Source organism: Ovis canadensis, chromosome 2, assembly GCF_042477335.2.
Source record: "Ovis canadensis isolate MfBH-ARS-UI-01 breed Bighorn chromosome 2, ARS-UI_OviCan_v2, whole genome shotgun sequence".
NCBI lineage: Eukaryota > Metazoa > Chordata > Mammalia > Artiodactyla > Bovidae > Ovis > Ovis canadensis.
Window position 1 is genome coordinate 9,260,719 of NC_091246.1, and position 21,432 is coordinate 9,282,150.

At 42.4% G+C, this 21,432-nt stretch overlaps 1 protein-coding gene across 1 annotated transcript; it reads right to left on the reverse strand.

Moving 5' to 3' along the window:
• Positions 1-3,862: 3,862 nt before the first annotated feature.
• Positions 3,863-13,027, reverse strand: ATP6V1G1 (ATPase H+ transporting V1 subunit G1). The gene is made up of 3 exons (XM_069575291.1): positions 12,749-13,027; positions 7,986-8,086; positions 3,863-4,669 (listed from the first exon to the last, which is right to left on the reverse strand). Exons 1-3 carry the CDS (start codon positions 12,828-12,830, stop codon positions 4,496-4,498), a joined length of 357 nt encoding a protein of 118 aa, XP_069431392.1. The 5' UTR covers positions 12,831-13,027; the 3' UTR covers positions 3,863-4,495.
• Between the last annotated feature and the right edge of the window lie 8,405 nt (positions 13,028-21,432).

A 21,432-nucleotide genomic window follows, 5' to 3' on the forward strand; every position in this document is an offset into this window, starting at 1 on the left:
ACTGAACAGGTGTTCCCTATTTCTGTCTCTTTCTTTGGACTTTTCTATTCCCCAAGACACAATATTGAAATTAGGCAGGTAAATAACCCTACAGTGGCCTCTTAAGTATTCACATGAAAGGAGAAGTTGCATGTCTATCATTTTAAGTCAAAACCCAGGAATGATTAAGATTAGTGAGGAAGATGTGTTGAAAGCCAAGACAGCCCGAAAGGTAGGCCTCTTGTGCCAGTTTTCAAGTTGTGAATGCAAAGAAAAAGTTCTTAAAATGAAAAGTGCTATTTCAATGAACACATGAATTGATAAGAAAACAAAGCAGCCTTACTGCTAATTGGAGAATGTTGCTTCTTTTTTTTTTTAATCAAAGCAGCCTTACTGCTAACTGGAGAATGTTGCTTTTTTTTTTTTAATTGACTATGTGGCTTTCAGGATCTTAGTTCCCCGACCAGGGATCAAACTCGGGTCCCCCCTGCAGTGGAAGTGCAGAGTCCAAACCACTAAACCACCAGGGAATTCCCTGGAGAAAGTTGGGAGTGGTCTGGATAGATCAGCCACATCCCCTTAAGCCAAAACCTAATCCAGAGCAAGGCCTTAACTCTATAATTCTGTGAAGGATGACAGAGGTGAGGAAGCTGCAGAAGAAAACTTCGAAGCTAGTGGAGATTGGTTCATGCGGTTTAAGGAAGGAAGCCATCTCCATGATATATGAATTGATGTAGAAGTTGTAGCCAATTATGTAGAAGATATGGCTAAGGTAACGGGTGACGGTGGCTACACTAACCAGACACTCAGTGTGGACAGAACAGCCTTTTGCTGGAGGAAGATGCCACCTCGGACTTTCATAGCCAGAGAGGCCAGTGCCTGGCTTCAGATCTTCCAAAGGACGGCTTCTCTCTTATTAGGGGCTCATGCAGCTGGTGACCTGAAGTTGAAGCCAGTGTTCACTGACCATTCTAGAAATCCTAGGACCCCTAAGAACTGTGTTACATCTACTCAGCCTGTGCTCCGTAAGTGGACCGCAAAGTCTGGGCAACAGCACATTTGTTTACAACACGGTTTACTGAATATTTTAAACCCACTGTTCAGGCATGCTACCCAAGAGGAAAAAGATGTCTTTCAAAATATTACTGCTCATTGATAATTCACATGGTTACTAGCTGGCATGGAGGAAGCTACTGTTAGTATTTGTAGCAGAGAGTTCACCAAATAACTACAGGTTGGTTATTTCTTAGCCTCCCTAGCAGGTTGGCTCCTGGGACTGACACACATAAATGAGCTGAAATATTATTTCAGGACCAAAGCATAGAGCTGCCTGTTTGCTAACTTTTTTCCTCTGTCTCAGGGATCATGGAAACCATGTGCTAAAATGATAGAGCCACGAAGTGGAAGTAATCTCGATCACTGGTCACCATATGGAGGACAGCTGCCTGGTCCCCCAACCTGTATCAGTTATAAAAAATAAATCTTTGTTGTATTAAGCCATGGAGACTTCAGAGAACATTCAATCCATACCATTAAGAGCTATTATTAGACTTATAATCAAGGATGAAAAGCAAATTTTAGAAAATTTTAGAAAATACTTGTTCAGTGCCTCCAATGTCCTAGGAATCATGTGGTATGTTCAGTAATTCTGCTGTTGTTGTTAAGTGGTTGTCAGCTGGGTGGTTTTGGCCCCCAGGAGACATATGACAATGTCTGGAGGTATGTTTGGTCATTGTACTGAAGGGGTACTACAGGTCAAGGACACTGCTGAACACCCCAATAGTTAAGTGTACTAAAAGTAACTCTCCCACAGCCGAGATCTTCTGAGATAGTCGCTATTAACCACCAGCATATAACCACCAGTCATACGCTCTGCGTATGGAAATACAGGCGTGTGTTTAGCTTTTCATGCTCAATGAGAACCACACACTGTTCTGCATGTGTCTTGAGGTTCACTCTACATCAAAACCAACATATCTGCCTGTTTTTGAGGTTGAAGAACCTACTAGATGCTAATCTCTCAAAGGGAAATTTATTTTTGGTCACACTTCACAGCTGGCACGTGGGACCTTAGTCCCCTGACCAGGAATCAAAGCCACACCACCTGCATCAGAAGTGTGGGATCTTAACCGCTGGACCACCAAGTTCCCAAAAGGAAATTTTTAAAAATGTTACTCCTGGCCCCTCCCCCAGAGACCAGTTCCACTGCCTGGGAGGGGCCGCCACACCATTTTTGCTGGGTACAGTCAAGGTTGACAACCAAGAGTACCAAACAGTCTCTTGGCCTCCAGACCCCTTGGGGCTCTCTCCACCCGGAACATGTCCAATCTCCCTCCTTCTGTCCCCTCACTCACAAGCATTTAAACCTGCCATCACCTTCCTCAAACCATCAGCCACTGGGCACCGCTCTCCTCTCTCCCTTTACAGTCAAGTGTTTTTCTGCTCACTTTACATTCAGTTCTTCAGTCTCTTTAGGTTCCTGTCCCTCAGTTCACTAACCAAGCTCTGTTCGTGTCTGATCTTGTGAGCCTAAAATACACCCCTTTTGCTTGCTATGTTAGTGACATTCAGCTGGTTAACTGGAAGGTTAAGAGTCAAGCAGTCAGGTAAATACAACCTTTCAGATTCAGAGTGAAGATACTGGTGGACACCAAGTTGAAGATACTGGGTCTTAACTAGTGAACACATGACGTTCCTCCTTGGTAGTCCTCCAGTTTGGGAAATCTGTATCTGCAGTTAGGTAGAGGCTTGGAATTGCTCTCCTTAACCATACCAGGAGTAAAGCCCTAAAGATCCAGGTACCGTTTGGGACACATTAGTTAGGGTGGAGACACTTATCAGATGTCAAAGCAAAGCATCAAATAAGCAATCTGAGAATTCTGAGTTCAGAGGAGGTAAGTTGGAGATATAAATTTGGGTCTTCGATACAGATGATATTAAAGCCATGGAATGTAGATGGTCTCAACAAGGAAATGGGTGTAGAGACATCCAAGAGCAAGACTTCAGGAAAATGGGAGGAATCAGCAAGAGACTGGAAAGCAAGGCATCACACTGCTGCAAAACGGAGGCAGAGAAAATGGCTCGAGAAGGACCGTGTCCCGTGACAATCAAGGTCAGGCAGGCAGAGGAGGGGGCCCCGGTCTGGTCAGCACTGCTCACCTGACAAGCAGTCACTGGAATGCCTGAACACTAAAAAATAGGAAAGCTCATACAGAAAGTTCTTATGAGGAACTCTATGAAAACGGACCAACGACTGGAGACGGAAGTGCCCAGAGAACAAACCATCCGGAGTAAACAAAAATAACAGTTTTAAAAGGTCATCTAATTCTCCTGTAGTTTCAGGATGATGTTCTTTCAATTGTTTCCACCTACCAGAAATTATCTTGCCCATCAAAGACTATCAGCTTATAGTGGGGTGGTGGTGGTGGTGTAGTCACTAAGTTGTGTCCGACTATTGTGACTGTAGCCCACCAAGCTCCTCTGTCCAGGGGATTCTCCAGGCAAGAATACTGGACTGGGTTGCCATTACCATCTCCATTACAGTGGGTTGGGGGCATTTAATTCTTGAGTGTTAGTGTGAAGTTACCTTAGGTTCCACACTAAGCATTTAGCCCACCTGTAAGGAAATATAAGGCTGCCCCAGGAAAGGGGGCTTTTAAGAAAAAGCAAACTTCAGACTTACTAGTTGATTGCTATTTTTCAAAACAGCTGCTGGATGAAATCACCAGTGATTTCCTTCCTGCTAAGGTGCATACCATGAATATTTTCTCAGTATGCACGCAACTGTGTGTGTGATACATGTACTAATCTAACTTCCTTAGTGAAATTCCGCAGAACATCTGGGTCAAAGCACATTTTGCATTATCAAAGAGGATGCAGCTGAGAGGAGGAAAACGCACGACAGTCTTTACTTTTAAATGATTAGCAGTACAGTATCAATACACAAGTAGTAACGTGTAACAAGTTGGTGAATTCTACCATCTAGTAAGTGTGAATAAGAAACTAAGAGCAGCCCAACACTAGGACCCACTGTTCTAACCCTTAGTTGGAAAGGACTATTTTAAGGCTGGCTGCTGTTTCACATGGGTTACAAATAACTATTTACTACTTTTTCATAGATAAAGCCCCTGACCTTCAAGAAAGATTTTGGGAAAAAAATGTTTTAATCCCTTTCTTTCTTAAGAAAATTGGGTTTTAAAAAACTATCTAAGAAAGAAAAAGTCAATGTTGATAATATGCTGCTTGAGTGAAAAGGCATAGAAAACAGACAACATATATCCATTAAATTTCTAAGAAATATGAGGTAAAAAGATACATATCTTTGGATAAGCTCCAAGCCTGTACAAAGAATCTACGTTGGCGATTCTGCAAAAAGTGAAGGGACCTACTATATAATATACAGAAATAATTTAATGCCTTTTCATAAGATATAACTCAAGCCTTGCTAAATGAAGCCTCATGTTCCATGAAGGCATTCAAAACGCCAATCCACGGAATAGGCACTTTTCTTCTGCCTCTATCCATTTATGCGGTAGTTCTCATGGATTTCTGGACGGATGTCGCACACAAAGGCCAACAGGTTATCCAAGACTTCATCCCTGTTCTGCCGGAAGAAGGTCTGAAGGATGGTCATCTTCTCCTGGGTGTCCTTCTCTACTTCAGTGCTGCAGCTACCATGGGATCCCAGAGCCTGGATTCAGGGAATGACAACAGAGGGAACATCAGGATGAACATTTAATAAGCAGCTTTCTGACTTTTAATAAGCAGCTTTCTGACAACCCAGACAGCGTACTAAAAAACAGAGATATTAATATGCCAACAAAGGTCCATCTAGTCAAACCTATGGTTTTTCCAACAGTCACCTATAGATATGAGAGTTGGACTATAAAGAAAGCTGAGCACCAAAGAATTGATGCTTTTGAACTGTGGTATTGGAGAAGACTCTTGAGAGTCCCTTGGACTGCAAGGAGATCCAACCAGTCCTTCCTAAAGGAGATCAGTCCTGGGTGTTCATTGGAAGGACTGATGTTGAAGCTGAAACTCCAATACTTTGGCCACTTGATGTGAAGAACTGACTCACTGGAAAAGACCCTGATGCTGGCAAAGACTGAAGGCGGGAAGGGAAGGGGACAACAGAGGATGAGACGGTTGGATGGCATCACCGACTCAATGGACGAGTTTGAGCAAGCTCTGGGAGTTGTTGACGGACAGAGAAGCCTGGCATGCTGCAGTTCATGGGGTCGCAAAGAGTCGGACACGACTGAGCAACTGAACTGACTGACTTCAGACTTTTGAAGAAACCCAGTTTCATCATGAATATAAATAATCAGCAGCAGGAAATGTAACATTGTGACCAAAGAGCATGTGAGAAGTCAGCATTCCCAGAAGTCAACATTCCCACGATTTGTGGGAGCAGAAGCTGATACAGTCACTTGGGTGGCTGACTTTTCAACATTGAACAAAAGGTAAACAAACTGCACAGCACTTCCATTCCTGGGAAATTATCCCAGAGAGGGACACAGCCACATCTCTCTAGAGTCTAATGTGCAGCCTTAACCAGAGACTGGAATGAACCTGAAGACCCAACAACTGAGGCCTGGTGGTTAGTAGTATCTCCTAGTGCAGTTTTAAAACGGAGAGATATGTGGTATTTAAAAAAAAAAAAAAAAAAAAAAACCTCTTAAAAAGTAACACTCAGTTCAGTTCAGTCACTCAGTTGTGTCCAATTCTTTGCGACCCCATGAACCGCACCAAGTCAGGCCTCCCTGTCCATCACCAACTCCCGCAGTCCACCCAAATTCATGTCCATTGAGTCGGTGATGCCATCTCATCCTCTGTCGTCCCCTTCTCCTGCCCTCAATCTTTCCCAGCATCAGGGTCTTTTCCAATGAGTCAGCTCTTCGCATCAGGTGGCCAAAGTACTGGGAGTTTCAGCTTCAGCGTCAGTCCTTCCAATGAACACCCAGGACTGATCTCCTTTAGGATGGACTGGTTGGACCTCCCTGCAGTCCAAGGGACTCTCAAGAGTCTTCTGCAACACCACAGTTCAAAAGCATCAATTCTTCCAGTGCTCAGCTTTCTTTACAGTCCAACTCTCACACCCATACATTACTACTGGAAAAACCATAGCCTTGACTGGATGAACCTTTGTTGACAAAGTAATGTCTCTGTTTTTTAACACCAGGGAGATGCAATTTAGGAGGAATATACAGCTTTACTATGACTAGTTAATGTTTTAGCACTTCAGCAGTGGATTCACCAGTATTATGAACACATGCCATCTGTTCATTTAAATATAAACATTCTAGAAGAATACACAAGAAACTATTAACAGTGGTTATCTCTGAGGACTGCAGGTCTGAGTGAGAGGGGAACTATCCTCTCACTGTTGCTGTTTTATTGCTTGAAATTTTGGTGCACAGATGTTTTATCTCTTCAGTTTCTATTTACAATTTCACACAGTGATATATAAACTTTCATTTACTGTCTTCTCATTGTTAACTGTTGCAGCTACTTTATCAGAATGTGACCCATCAGGTTCTTAAGGCATCACTTTTTTTGTGCCTGACCCTTTCTAACACCTAAGCTGCTGTCACCTCATTACATATGTTAATAATTATATTCCTTCACTCAAAAAGGTTCAAGTGAACAGGCAGAGAGTCAAACCTAGGGCTCTTCATACTATCACTGTTCATATTGTAGGAATATCTTGGAGCATTTCTTAATGGTTGGCTCAGCTGCTTACCCATATTTTAAACGTCCATAATCCTTTCTTGGGGTGGGGGGGGAGTCGGAAAAATCCACTACCTCTATTCTATTCTAGAGTATGTCAACTATACGGCAAGCCCCAGAAGTCGCAAAAGTGAAGCAGTTACAATGGAATACCGCTAGAAAAACTCAGATCTCATGCATGAGACCATCTATATAAGCAATGGCAGCATCAATGCAAAAATAGGACAAGATGGCCACCCTTATTTCTACACTGTCTTGTGGGCAGTCTGACAATTTACACCACCAATTCATGAGTAAGAGACCCAGACCCAGTTTAAGTTTCAACAGCAGTCAGTGCCCAGTGCAAAGATGAACGAAACTTTGGCTACTTACTGAGAGAGAGGCCTGACCCTTTAATCACTGGAGTTGGACCTGGGAGGATGTGTACCTGGATCTAGTAGGCCACAATGTAGAACTTGAGAATGAAGCCCATAAAGGCAGAGATGGAAGTAGCCCTGAAGGCATTATTTAAGCTCATAGCTCAAAACGGAACTCAGTCTTTACCTGGGTTTCCAATCATGTAGGTTGACAAATCCCACTTTGCTTAAACCAGCTTGAGCTGCTTTCTATTACCTGTATCCAGAAGTCCAAATGGAGGTTTTTTCCCCTCTATAAAGCCTCTTCCATCCTTTACCTTTTCCCGAATTTCCTCTGCTTCCTCTGTGCTTTCTGTGATCTGTTTTTGTACCATTATTATATACATCACATGCATCGTGGTCTACCCTCTACTGGTAAGTTACTATCTATACTAAACTAAAGCAGGGCTCCATAGAATTCATGTTTATGACCACTGCAGTCCTCTTCAGTTGTCTATTTGCGTGACTTGTGTTTTATTACTGAGTGTCCCTGACCACCAGACTGTAAGCTAAGGACCATGTCTATTTCTGTTCACAGCTGATCCTCTGCATCTGGCACACATTCACCGTTTGAAGATATTTAATATTATCTATATTTAATATATATTAAATCACATATATCTCCATAAAGTTATCTATATTTAATATCTAATTATATCTATTAAAATTTCATTATTTATCTAAGTGAAGACTAGAATTCAAATGTTAAAAACTAATCATCCTGAGGGATTCAGCCTAAGCATCCAATAACCCAGTTTTCAAATTTTTACCAGAATCAGAATCACTGAGCTATGCTGACTATTTTGGGAGCCTAAGGGGAAGGGGAGAGGAAGGAAGCCTCAGGAAACTAAGGCAATAATGAAAATTCACTGGACCCACCGCAGCTTCCTTGGCCTTGAACTCCTTCTCCCTCTGCAGGCGGTACTGTTCGATTTCAGCCTGGGCTTCTTCTTTAGCCTGCTTCAGCCTCCGGTTCTTTCCTGTTTTCAAAGGAAGTGGTTAGGAGACAAGCAGAAGAGGAAGCAGAGACTGAGATGGTAAATTCTAACCATAAACAGTGACAAAAGTTTGAAGATACAGTCTCAACAGACACGTGGAGGGAAGAGGGAGAAAGGGAATTGAGAGCTAACCAATAGTACAGGTTCCTACCTCCTGTACTTGACTAGACTGTACTTCACTGGGAAGTGACTCGATAAAAAGGACCACCTTCTATACTAACAGACTGTAAAAATTATGCAAAACACTTTGGAATGTGTCAGAATATTTTCTCAACCTCAACTACTAAGAATCCACATAAAATGGGCGACATAAGCCATCTGGGGAATCCTCTCCCTGAGAAGTAAAACACTTAAGTATGCTGCTGATTCTAATCGGAGCTCAGCTAGCTTACCGAGGTGGCTAACATGCTCCCAAAGGATATCAACGTAAACTGTAACTAATGAAACGGATGATGTAATATTGGAAACTAATATCCATGCCTGTGCACAAGGAAATAAGGAAACTGGTTCTGAGAAGAAATTCTTCTCAGATGTGGAGCACTGGACCTAAGACTGTACAAGCATGTAAGTGAGGAAACACAGAAGCTCTGGTTTCTGGAAGAGCATAGTTTTTATGAAAATGGACCTCAAGATCAGTCAGTTTCTCTGTCCAAATTTCTCAGATACACAAATTGGGGGGTGGGGTGGGAGGTCCTAGGCAATCAATCTGAACACTTATTTAATTCAGAGTGAAAGACATTCTGCATCTTAAAAGCAAGCTGTTGGGAGGGCAGCCTAAGAGGGAGGGAATATATGTATACTTCTAGCTGACTCATGCTGTTGTACAGCAGAAACCAACACAACACTGTAAAACAATTATCCTCCAATTAAAATTTTAAAAAGAATTAAAAAATAAAAGAAAACTTATAATTCATTGCATATCAACTGCCCAAATCCCACACAGTCCATGTAGATGAATGAAACTGAATTTAACCGTCCACCTCCTGATCTTGCCTGGGAAATCCCATGGACAGAGGGGCCTAGCAGGCTGCAGTCCGTGGGGTTGCAAAGAGTCAAACACCACTTGGAGACTAAACAACAATAGCAACAACTCCTGATTAACAACAGAATTTTGGACTGGTGATAACCCCAGGACATTAATACTAAAGGAGGCTAGTCTAAAACAACGAAAAGGAGTATTTCCCTAGGTATGTATTTTCTCCAGTACTATTTACGGCCCACCACTTAGGGTCTGCTCCAGCTGACCTCTACCCCAGTACTCCACATGCCATCCTCATCAGCTATACATTCAAGGCCAACAAAGCCAAGATTATTTCCCAAACCAACAACAAATTTTAACTTGGCCTGAATATTGCACAGTAGCCCCACATTTTCACAATACCACTTGCAACCACTCCCAGCTCCCATGGCTCCCCGAGTTAATTACTTAAGGTTAACCATTCTCTTGCTACTGTTGTTCAGGCACTCAGTCTCATCTGACTCTTTGCAACTCCATGGACTGCAGCACACCAGTCCTTCACCATCTCCTGGAGTTTGCTCAAATTTGTGTTCATTGGATCAATGATGCCATCTATCATCTCATCCTCTTGTCCTCTCGTTCTCCTCCTGCCTTCAAGCTTTCCTGGCATCAGGGTCTTTTCCAATGAGTCAGTTCTTCACATCAGGTGGCCCAAGTATTGGAGCTTCAGCATCAGTCTTTCCAATGAGTAACAGGGTTAATTTCCTCTACGATTGACTGGTTTGATCTTCATGCTGTCCAAGCAACTCTCAAGAGTCTTCTCCAGCACCACAGTTCAAAGGCATCAATTTTTCGGCATTCAGCCTTCTTTATGGTCCAATTCTCACATCCATACATGACTACTGGAAAAAACCAGTAGACAAGACTAGACAAACTGACTAAACTGACTAGACAAAGTAATCTCTGCTTTTTAATACACTGTCTAGGTTTGTCATTGCTTTTCCTCCAAGGAGCAAGTGTCTTTTAATTTCATGAAAGCAGTCACTGACCACAGTGATTCTGGAGCCCTAGAAAATAAAAGTCTGTCACTGTTTCCATCGTTTTCCCATCTATTTGCCATGAAGAGATGGATCTGGAATCCACGATCCTAGTTTTTTGAATGCTGAGTTTTAAGTGAGCTTTTTCACTCTCCTCTTTCACCTTCATCAAGAGGCTCTTTAATTCCTGTTCACTTTCTGCCATAAGGGTGGTGCCATCTGCATATCTGAGGTTATTGATATTTCTCCCAGCAATCTTGATTCCAGCTTGTGATTCATCCAGCCCAGCATTTCACGTGATGTACTCACATGTAATTTAAATAAGCAGGGTGACAATATACAGCCTCAATGTATCCCTTTCCCAATTTTGAACCAGTCTGTTGTCCCATGTCCAGTTCTAACTGTTGAAGATCCAGTTTTCCCTACAGCCAGTCCCTCCCATCAGGAAGCTTGCACAAGGCTCTTATCCTCATCCATCAGAGGGCAGACAGAATGAAAACCACAATCACAGAAAACCATTCTCTGCCTGTCAGCAAATATCTTCAAAATTCAATTCTGATTTGCTTCTCAGAAAACCAAAAAGTATTTGAGCAGGAAATAATTTAAGTCCATTTGTTTGTTTGTTTTTGAGGGCCTTACATGTACAGGCCAGCATTGTTGTTTCACTCCAATGACACAATGATTTCATGAAAAATTGGGCTGGACCACTGTACTGCATCATGTACTGTCTCTTTCCAATTCCTAACTGGGCATGTCAACCATGACTACAGATCAAGAAAGGCAATAACTTTTTCAAATTGTAGGTCTTAATAATTCTATTCCTAACTACTGCAAATCCTGAGATATATATTAGACATAAATTTAAATCCTTCAAAACAAATTCTTTCCATCATTATGTAACAGCTACCGGAGATATACAAGTCCCTGCACCAGGTCTGACAGGAAAAAGGAAGGTGTAAATCACAACCCCTACCTCCAAAGCACTCGATCATTTTTAACCATATGCCAAGTAACTGTTCCTGCACTTTCCCCAAATATTCTCACACATTTCCCAACAGATACAACTTCTGTTGCTGATGATCCATCATAAGACACACTCTGAGAAGTCATTCTGGAAATACTCATCAACAGTATGATGAGAATACTCCATGAGGAACACAGAACTTTCCAGTAACCAGAGCAAGAACAGAAAATTTCTTCCTATCTCCAGCCCCCCTCAAAAAAAGCTATTTCAATAAAATACAAAGTGTCATATGACCCCTAACTGAGAAAGTACCAGAGCCAGGCTTGAGTACAAAGAGTGTAAATCTTATGATTGGAAAAAAAAAAAAGAAAGAAAATCAAGAGAATACTGAAATTACCAGTTTTTGGTATTTTTACCCCAGCTATGTTGTGTCCCAGGGTATGGTCATATCATTTTTCTCTGGGTCCCAACCTTCCCTGGGTAAAATAGGAATAGAAACATCTATCTCACCAGATAGGAAACTGAATAAATAAAGTTTAATTAGACACAGTTCCTGTTCTCCAGGAGCTTATACTAGTAAGTGGGCCATATGAAGAAACAGGTTACTGCACTGTGAGGACAGAAATAGGCACTTGGGGAGGAGGTCTAACCTAGTCTGAGGGGTAAAGACCAAATTAGGGCAAGTTTCCTGGAATAACTATTACCTAAATTTTAAGATCTGAAGGAAGACTATGTGTGTGAGAATAAGGAGAGTAAAGTAGGAAAAGGCTTTTCCAATCAGGAACCAACTGTGCAAAGGCTTGAAGGTGATATAAACCAACGTGTCTTTGAGCAATACCTAAGAGATTAGAGAAAACAGAGCCTGATTCAAAAGCACCTCCTACACCCTCTTAAGGAATTTAGGTTTTATTCTGCAGACACTAAAGGTCTGGTGACTACAGGAGGAAATCAGAGTGGCAACTGAGATATATGACTCTGACTACACTGAGAAGAATGAATTGGAGAGGAGGAAGTCTCCCACTCAACAATTAGATTCGATCCTCCTATTAAGTTCTTTAGTAACTTCTCATTTCTCAACTCTAGCCCTCCTCTCACCCTCAATTAATCTACCCAATAGCTGCTTCTTTCACTGGGGCTTTGAAAACTTCAATAAGAAACCAAAAACGAACGGCGTACTGCGTTTGGCACGTATTAAGGAATTAACGAACTAGGCTGCTACGGGCATCTCAGAAAACTTGGCGTCCTGGACTAAGATGCTGGCTGCAGGGATGGAGACAAGTGAACAATAATGCCTTGCCAAGTGACTAAACATGGCGAATGAGGGAGGGTCTGAGACGTGGCGAAGAGGACCTTTTCCAGGCTGGGTAACACGGTAAACGATGGAGACAATAACTTCCGTTTGGACAGTCCATTTTATTCGCCTCCCAGGCCCTAAGAAGGTCGTCCACCTATTACTGATTCCACACCCTATCTATTAGCCCACATCGCAGCTCTCAGGCGACCTCCAAGACTTCCAGAGGCTCGGATCCGGACAGCTGCGAGTCACACAAGCATCCCCGACTGTAACCATCCCCCTCCCCCGTCTGGTCCACAGTTTTTCGGTCCTAACCCACCTACCACCCCTCGCGGCCTAGCCGCAATCCCTGGACTCGCGCCACGCTGGGCTGCTTCAATCCCAAACTCACGCTTGCGGGCCTCGGACACCTTCTCGGCGGCCCGTTTCTCCGCCTGGAGCAGCTGCTGGATGCCCTGCGACTGACTGGCCATGGCTATGGCGACGGCGCCAGCGGCGGCGACTCCGAGGCGGCAGACAGCGGCCTACCTCAGCCAAATCGCCCCCTCGGGTCAGCTGATCCAGACGCGCACGACCTGCGCTTGCGCCTGTAGCCCCGCCCACCGTCACGTGACCTCCGTCACGCCGCGTCAGCTGACTGCGCTGCGGACCCTGCGACTCGGGGCGGGGCAAGAGGCAGGGAGGAGGCGGGAGAGTGGAGCGGCTTGACTGGGCCTGCGCAGTATCTGTCTTCCTGTCTCAAGAGCAAGTTTCGGCCTGGCATTTGTCTGGTTCTATCTTTGTGGTTGTTCTGTCACGTCGTTATTGCAGTAATCTCCCCCTTCCCTTTACAATAAACTTACATTGAGATCCAGAGAGGAAGGGCCAGGTCAAATCACTTTCTCTTATTCTGCACACTGCTCTACTCCGCGTTTCTGAAACTTTCCTTGGCCCTCAGAATGTATTAGGAAGCAGGTTAAACTTCTTACCCGGGATCTTGGGTTGGAATCTGATTTGGGATAGGGAGACTTGAGGGTCAAGTGCGCCACTAATCCGTGTGGTTTGAGGAGAGATGCGTTCCCTCCCTGAGGCTGAGTTCAGGAAAGGATTGGAGCGTTTTCTGTAAATATTTGATGAAGGTGTGCTGCAAACCTAGACCACGTTTGTACTGAGGCTACTGAGGAGAGCGAGACACAAGGTGCCTGGTGGAGTTTCCAGATGATGGACAAAAACAGAGTAGGTCAACTAAATAGAAAATTACAAAGTGTGGTAAAGTAATGAAGGAGCAACATAGGTTGTTCCGAGAAGGAGTAAGGAGAGGGAGTTAATGAGGTGTCTGAAGATGCTTCCAAAGAAGTGACATTTAAAATGAGATCAGAAGAATGAGAAACTAGCCAGGAAAGAAGAGTGGGGATGGTGCGGGTGGAGGGTGATTAAAGAAAAAGACCCACATATGTGGATTTGCAGGGAACGACAAAGACATCTCCCACCACAAATAGGGAGATAGGAAGCCAGGAGTTGAGTTTATGATATGACAGTGTCCTAAATGCTTGACAACTCCTTATGGTAAATTAGAAGTAGTGTTATTAACCCCATTTTGTTATTGACCAACCTGCAGTTCAGGGAGGTTAAGTAAATTGCCCAAAGGCAAACCCCTGTTAACTGTCAGGTAGGGTGTTTGAGGGTTATCCCAGATGCCACTAACGGTAAAGAATCTGCCTGCCATTGCAGGAGCTGTAAGAGATGTGGGTTCGATTCTTGGGTGGAGAAGATCCCTTGCAGAAGGAAATGGTAACCCATTCCAGTATTCTTGCCGATAAAATCCCATGGAAAAAGTAATCTGGTGGGCTACAGTCTATGGGGTCTCAAAGACTCAGACATGACTGAGGACAAGGGTGTTTGAATCTACCAGGTCTACCAAGTGGAACATCTGACCCATTGTGCCCTTCTATGAGAATGTTATGGGCTGTAGCAAAGACCAGGTGATGCACCAAGAACATAAGACTTATGTCAAAACTTTTAGATAAAAGTATCTCTCTACTTCGAAGGAGCTGAATTCCTACCTCATAACAGTTTCATGTGATAAATTTCAGTTCAGTCACTCAGTTGTGTCTGACTCTTTGAGACTCCATGGACTGCAGAACACCAGGCTTCCCTGTCCATCACCAACTCCCAGAGCCTACACAAACTCATGTCCATGAAGTCGATGATGCCATCAAACCATCTCATCCTCTGTCATCCCCTTCTCCTCCTGCCTTCAGTCTTTCCCAGCATCAGGGTCTTTTCCAATGAGTCAGTTCTTTGCATCAGGTGGCCAAAGTATTGGAGCTTCAGCTTCAGCATCAGTCCTTCCAATGAATATTCAGGACTGATCTCCTTTCAGTTCAGACGCTCAGTTGTATCCAACTCTTTGCAACCCCATGAATTGCAGCACGCCAGGCCTCCCTGTCCATCATCAACTCCTGGAGTTCAATCAGACTCACGTCCATCGAGTCAGTGATGCCATCCAGCCATCTCATCCTCTGTCATCCCCTTCTCCTCCTGCCCCCAATCCCTCCCAGAATCAGAGTCTTTTCCAGTGAGTCAACTCTTCGCATGAGGTGGCCAGAGTACTGGAGTTTCAGCTTTAGCATCATTCCTTCCAAAGAAATCCCAGGGCTGATCTCCTTCAGAATGGACTGGTTGGATCTCCTTGCAGTCCAAGGGACTTTCAAGAGTCTTCTTCAATACCACAGTTCAAAAGCATCAATTCTTCAGCGCTCAGCTATGTTCACAGTCCAACTCTCACATCCATACATGACCACTGGAAAAACCATAGCCTTGACTAGACAGACCTTTGTTCGCAAAGTAATGTCTCTGCTTTTCAATATGCTGTCTAGGTTGGTCATAGCTTTTCTTCCAAGGAGTAAGCGTCTTTTATTTCATGGCTGCAGTCACCATCTCCAGTGATTTTGGAGCCCCGAAAAACAAAGTCTGACACTGTTTCCACTGTTTCCCCATCTATTTCCCATGAAGTGATGGGACCAGATGCCATGATCTTTGTTTTCTGAATGTTGAGCTTTAAGCCAACTTTTTCACTCTCCTCTTTCACTTTCATCAAGAGGCTTTTTAGTTCCTCTTCACTTTCTGCCATAAGGGTGGTGTCATCTGCATATCTGAGGTTATTGATATTTCTCCCAGCAGTCTTGATTCCAGCTTGTGCTTCTTCCAGCCCAGCGTGTCTCATGATGTACTCTGCATAGAAGTTAAATAATCAGGGTGATAATATACAGCTTTGACATACTCCTTTTCCTATTTGGAACCAGTCTGTTGTTCCATGTCCAGTTCTAACTGTTGCTTCCTGACCTGCATACAGATTTCCCAAGAGGCAGGTCAGGTGGTCTGGTATTCCCAACTCTTTCAGAATTTTCCACAGTTCATTGTGGTCCACACAGGCAAAGGTGGACTGGTTTGATCTCCTTGCAGTCCAAGGGACTCTCAAGAGTCTTCTCCAACACCACAGTTCAAAAGCATCAGTTCTTCAGTTCTCAGCTTTCTTTATGGTCCAACTCTCACATCCATACATGACTACTGGAAAAAACATAGCTTTGACTAGACGGACATTTGTTGGCAAAGTAATGTCTCTGCTTTTTAATATGCTGTCTAGGTTGGTCATAGCTTTTCTTCCAAGGAGCGAACATCTTTTAATTTCATGACTGCAATCACCATCTGCAGTGATTTTGGAGCAGTGATAAGTTTAGAAGGGTAGAATTAAAAGAGCTGGAGATATATATCAGTCAGTTCAGTCGCTCAGTCGTGTGTATATATGTGTATATATATATATATATATATATATATCTCCCAAACAATAATGCAGAAAGGTTCATGCACTCTAATGTTTATAGCAGCATTATTTACCATTGCCACATGTGGAAACAACCTAAATGCCCACCACCAGATAAATGGATAAAGAAGATGTCTTTTATGTATGCAAGGAAATACTACTCAGCCATAAAAAAGAATGAAATCTTGCTATTGGCAGTAACTTGGGTGGACTTGGAAAGCATGGTGCTTTAGTGAAATAAATCATAGGGGAAAAGACAAATCTTGTATGGCATTGTATGTGCAATCTAGAATATACAACAAACTAGTAAAAATAACAAAAGAGAAAGAAAAAGACTCTCAGATATAGAGAAAAGACTGGGGGGCAAGGTAGGGGTAGGGAATGAAGAGGCACAAACTACAATGTATAAAATAAATAATTATAAGGATATATTATACAACATAGGGAATATAGCTAATGCTTTATAATAACTATAAATCTAGTCTAACCTTTAAAAATTGTTGAATCACTCTGTTGTATAACTGAAACATATAATATTGTATATGAACTGTATCTCAATTAAAAATTAAAATAAATATAAATAAGAGATATTAGTAGCCCCAAAGTGGAAACGAGTCCAGTGCCCATCATCTGATGAGTGGATAACAGAATGTGTCATTTCTTGACAATGAGTATTATTTGGTCATTAAAGGGAATGTGGTAATTGTACATGGTTTAGGATGAGTGGACCTTGGTAACCTCATGCTAAGTGATAGAAACTAGACACAAAATACCTCATATTGTAAGTTCCACTTATATGAAATATTCAAATTAGACAAATCTATAGAGATAGTGAGTAGTTTGTGGTGTGTTGCAGACACAGAAAATTTCCTCTAACCTTTCAAGTGCTTCTGAGAATTAAATTGACATGAGAGAAATTAACAGGAGAAAATCAAACAAAGCTTAATACACATAAAATAGAGAGATACAAAGAGACAGTAATTCACCAAAGTGTTTGAAATCTCACCTTAAACACTATCTTCAGCTGAAAACAATAGAGGATATTACTGGTAGGGGTTTGGGGCTTTCAAGGAGGAAGGCAATTAACATAAGATGGAAGAGCAAATGTTTGGTGAATAAATGTTTGCTGGGCCATGCAGGGTCAATGGGACTTAGAGTGGACTCCAGTCTCTAAGAATCTCCCCATCACACTTAGCCCATATTCTTTGCAGACATCTCTGGGGATAGCTCTACTACCGTAAGAGGCCTTCTGTCTAAATTCTTCAGGCAGTTAAGGGAAAGGTCAGCGTTTCCTCCTGTGTCTTTTTTGGGCCTTGACTATTTTCAGTTCAAAAGAGTCTGCATGCTAAAGAGACATTTTGGGGTGGCAAGTTTTGCCTCCCTACATTACCACCCTTGAAGCCTCTTTTAAGAAGTTTCACAGTCCAGGACTTCACTAGCAGTCCAGTGGTTAAGGATCTGCGCTTCCACTGCAGGGAGCGTAGGTTCAGTCCCAGGTCTGGGAACTAAGACCCCACATGCCGTGTGGTGTGGCAAAAAAAGAAAAGTTTCGCAGTCCAGAAGCTGAGTTGGTAGAGACTGTTCCATCTCACTAGGCCAGTTCCTTTAGTCTTGACACTAAGTCAGTGCAGTTAAGTTCATTTCATGAGGCCGTGATGCAGGAGAGTAATCAAAGTTAGGTTTATAAAGTGTAAGCAATACATTTCTAGGGAGACAAAAGAAAAATAAAGATAAATGATTGGAGCAAATTATAAACCTATTGTCTTAGTCCTGAGAAATGCCAGTCAAGAAGACTTCTAGATGTCAGGGTCTAAGCATCTTTTGCAGTTTAAAATCTCTCTTATGATGTCATCAGCTGTTCTGGTAAACTGAGTGTCTCATGCAGTAACAGGCACGAAGGTCATCTAAATATGAGCTGATGGATATGATTATAAGTTTATCACTTTTTGTTTGAAATATTTTTCTCCCTACCTAATCTCCTAGAATTTGGAAACTCTTGCTTGTTCCTTGGAAGAAAAGCTATGACCAACCTGGACAGCTTATTAAAAAGCAGAGACATTACTTTGCCAACAAAGGTCCGTCTAGTCAAAGCTATGTTTTTTCCAGTAGTCATGTATGGATGTGAGAGTTGGACTATAAAGAAAGCTGAGCACTGAAGAATTGATGCTTTTGAACTGTAGTGTTGGAAAAGATTCTTGAGAGTCCCTTGGACTACAAGGAGATCCAACCAGCCCATCCTAAAGGAGATCAATCCTGGGTGTACATTGGAAGGACTGATGCTGAAGCTGAAACTCCAATACTTTGGCCACCTGATGCGAAGAACTGACTCATTGGAAAAGACCCTGATGCTGGGAAAGGTTGAAGGCGGGAGGAGAAGGGGACAACAGAGGATGAGATGCTTTGATAGCATCATCGACTCAATGGATATGAGTTTGAATAAACTCTGGGAGTTGTTGATGGACAGGAAAGCCTGGCATGCTGCAGTCCATGGGATCACAAAGAGTCAAACACAACTGAATGACTGAACTGAACTGAGGGAATATTCTTATTTTCAGGTGATATTGTTACTTGCATAAATTCACTAAGAATCTGTTCTTAGAATACAATTACAAACATTGGTTATATTACCAGGGCTTTGCCTGGAATGTCATATTTGAGATAGACATGCATAGACTCATATATGATCAGACAGCTTAATGGAAAGAATCCCTTAACGTTCCTCTCAGCTTTTAATTGTCTTGTTAATAAATTTAATATTTTTTTACTAGCATCTGTAAGACCCATGAGAGGAAGCAAAGATATCAATCGGACTCCATCCAAGGCTTCCCAAACTGCTATTGTTGTTATGCTTAAAGTTAGCTGTTATATTGTATCAACCTTTAAATTTGATTTTTTTACAGGTACCAATGAGACAGCTTTTTATGGTGAGAGCTGTCTAAAAACTTTGCCAGTTTTTCAATTTAAAGGATCCATCTTCTGGCCATTGACAAGTCATATCTTAAGAGCAACACAGTTAAGCTGCAAGAGGCATCTGCATAAGAGAAGGCAAAGGATGCTATCTTCACAAGGTCCAGAAGGTCCAACAACAGTTTTAAAAGTGAAGACCTGTATTGCATCACTAATAAAGCAACAAAGGTTCAGATGACAGAGGCCCCTTAGGGGCTGGGGCCCCTTATGACAAACTTCCCTGAGAGATGGCACAGCTTGACGAAGGGACTGCTAGGAATCCCAGTCTATTTGACTGGCTGCCAAACACACATCAGTGTGTGTGCCTTCCAGATGGCAGAGACCAGAGAGAATCTTCCAACGGGTTTGCAAGCCAAGCTCTCAAAACACAGAGCAAGGCAAAAGGAAAACCTAATCAGACCAATGGGTTTCCTCCTTTTATAACAAAGAACACAAAAGACAGACACAAAGAGAAACAGGGATCATCTCTGAGAAGAAAAGAAGAAACAAGCTGAGAGCACTCCATCGAATTTCAAGAGTTGCTGAGTCCAAGGAACCCTACAAATATTTCCACCTGATAACCTGATTTTAGAAAAGAGGAAAACTCTTGCCATTCTTGTTTCCAACAGATCCTAATGGCAGCGATCCAGGAGACTGACAGACTCGGTAAGGATTCTCACCTTCTGCCACGTTTTGTCAGCTTTCCCAGGATCTCTTCACTGCAGCAGCTTTGGGGCGAATCGTGTCCAGTCGCTAAAGCTGCATCCCATCCTCACTGCCAACTGTTAAGGAGGAAGAAAATTTCTTCTCCCCTTCTAGATTCTTATGGCTGGTCTAAGAATGCAATTACCATGAGATAAATTAGCAGGATAAAATCAAGCAAAACTTAATAACATGTGTGCATGAAGAGACCCAGGAACACTAACTCACCAAAATAGCTGAAACTCTCACCTTAAATACCATCTTCAGCTGAAGCAAAAGACAATGTCGTGGGTAGAGGTTTGGGACTTCAAAGGGGGAGGAAGGCAATTGACATAGAGATAGAAAAGCAAACGTTTGGTAAAAAAAAAAAAAAGTGTTTGCTGGGCCATGAAGGGTCAGTGGGACACAGAGTGGACTCTGGTCTTTTAAGAATTTCTCCCGATACCTATCCCATATTCTTTGTAGGCCGTCTCTTTAGATTCTTCAAGCAGTTAGGAGGAAGGTCAAAATTTCTTCCTAAGTCTTTTAGGTCTTGATTATTTTCAGTTCAGAAGAATCTGCCTGCTAAAGAGACATTTTGGGGTGGCAAGTTTTGCTCCCCTACAGTGACTAACGGGGCTGGGAGAAGACGGAATTAAGAGTGCTGACTGCTGTGGGTTTTCTTTTGGGGATGATGGAAATGTTCTGAAATTAGGTGGGGTGGCGGTTGCACACTCTTGTTAATATACTTAAAACACCAAAGTGTATCTTTTAAAAGGGCAAATGGTACAGTATGTGAATTATGTCACAATAAAGTTGTTATGAAAAAAGATGGTAGATGTGAAAATTTATACAGTTTCTAGTCTATAGAAAGTGCCAGAAAAAACAGAAGCTGTTGTTTTTAGCTGGCTAGGGGTAATTGTTTGAATTACAAATCCGGTTCTCCACTTAACAAAAGCCTTCACATGGGGGTTTCTCAAACAGCCAGCTTCCTCAAAGCATCTAAATATCTACAAATTCCAGAATTTTTTTTTCCCCTCACAGCATTTCAAAAGTTTATTGTGTAAAAAGAGAAACAGCAGACAATCTGTCTTCTGAAGTGTTCAGCCGGGTTTGGATTTTTCTGGTTATCTGAGTGGGTGTTTGTTGTCAGAACTTGGGTGCTCTGAGGAGATGTCCCTCAGTAACGAGGAAATGAACAATTTCCCTCCAAAGGGAGGCTTCCAGTCTTGAGCCAGCAGGCCAGAGCAAAGATTAGCAAAGTCATCTGAAGGGTACAGCGTGGGTCCCAGGCCTTGCTTCCCTGATGAGGGAATGTGATAGCCAGCCGAGGAGAAAAATGTGCCCATTCTGAGCTTGAGGAGGATTTACATCCTGCTACTGTGTGAAAGTTGTGTAAGTCTGAATTATGCCGAATTGGTTCACAATGCTTTTCAGGTCTACTGTATCCTTCTACTTCTCTGAACATTCATCCTATTAATTTCTGAGAGTCTGATATTGAAACTCCAACTAAAAATCTTAATTTAACTACATAAAACAAATTATTGTAAAATATAGTGGAACTATATGGACCTTTGTTCTATATTTCCCAAGTCTCCTGTAAATGTGTTGTCATACTTTCACAACTTAAAAAATAAAAACAAAAG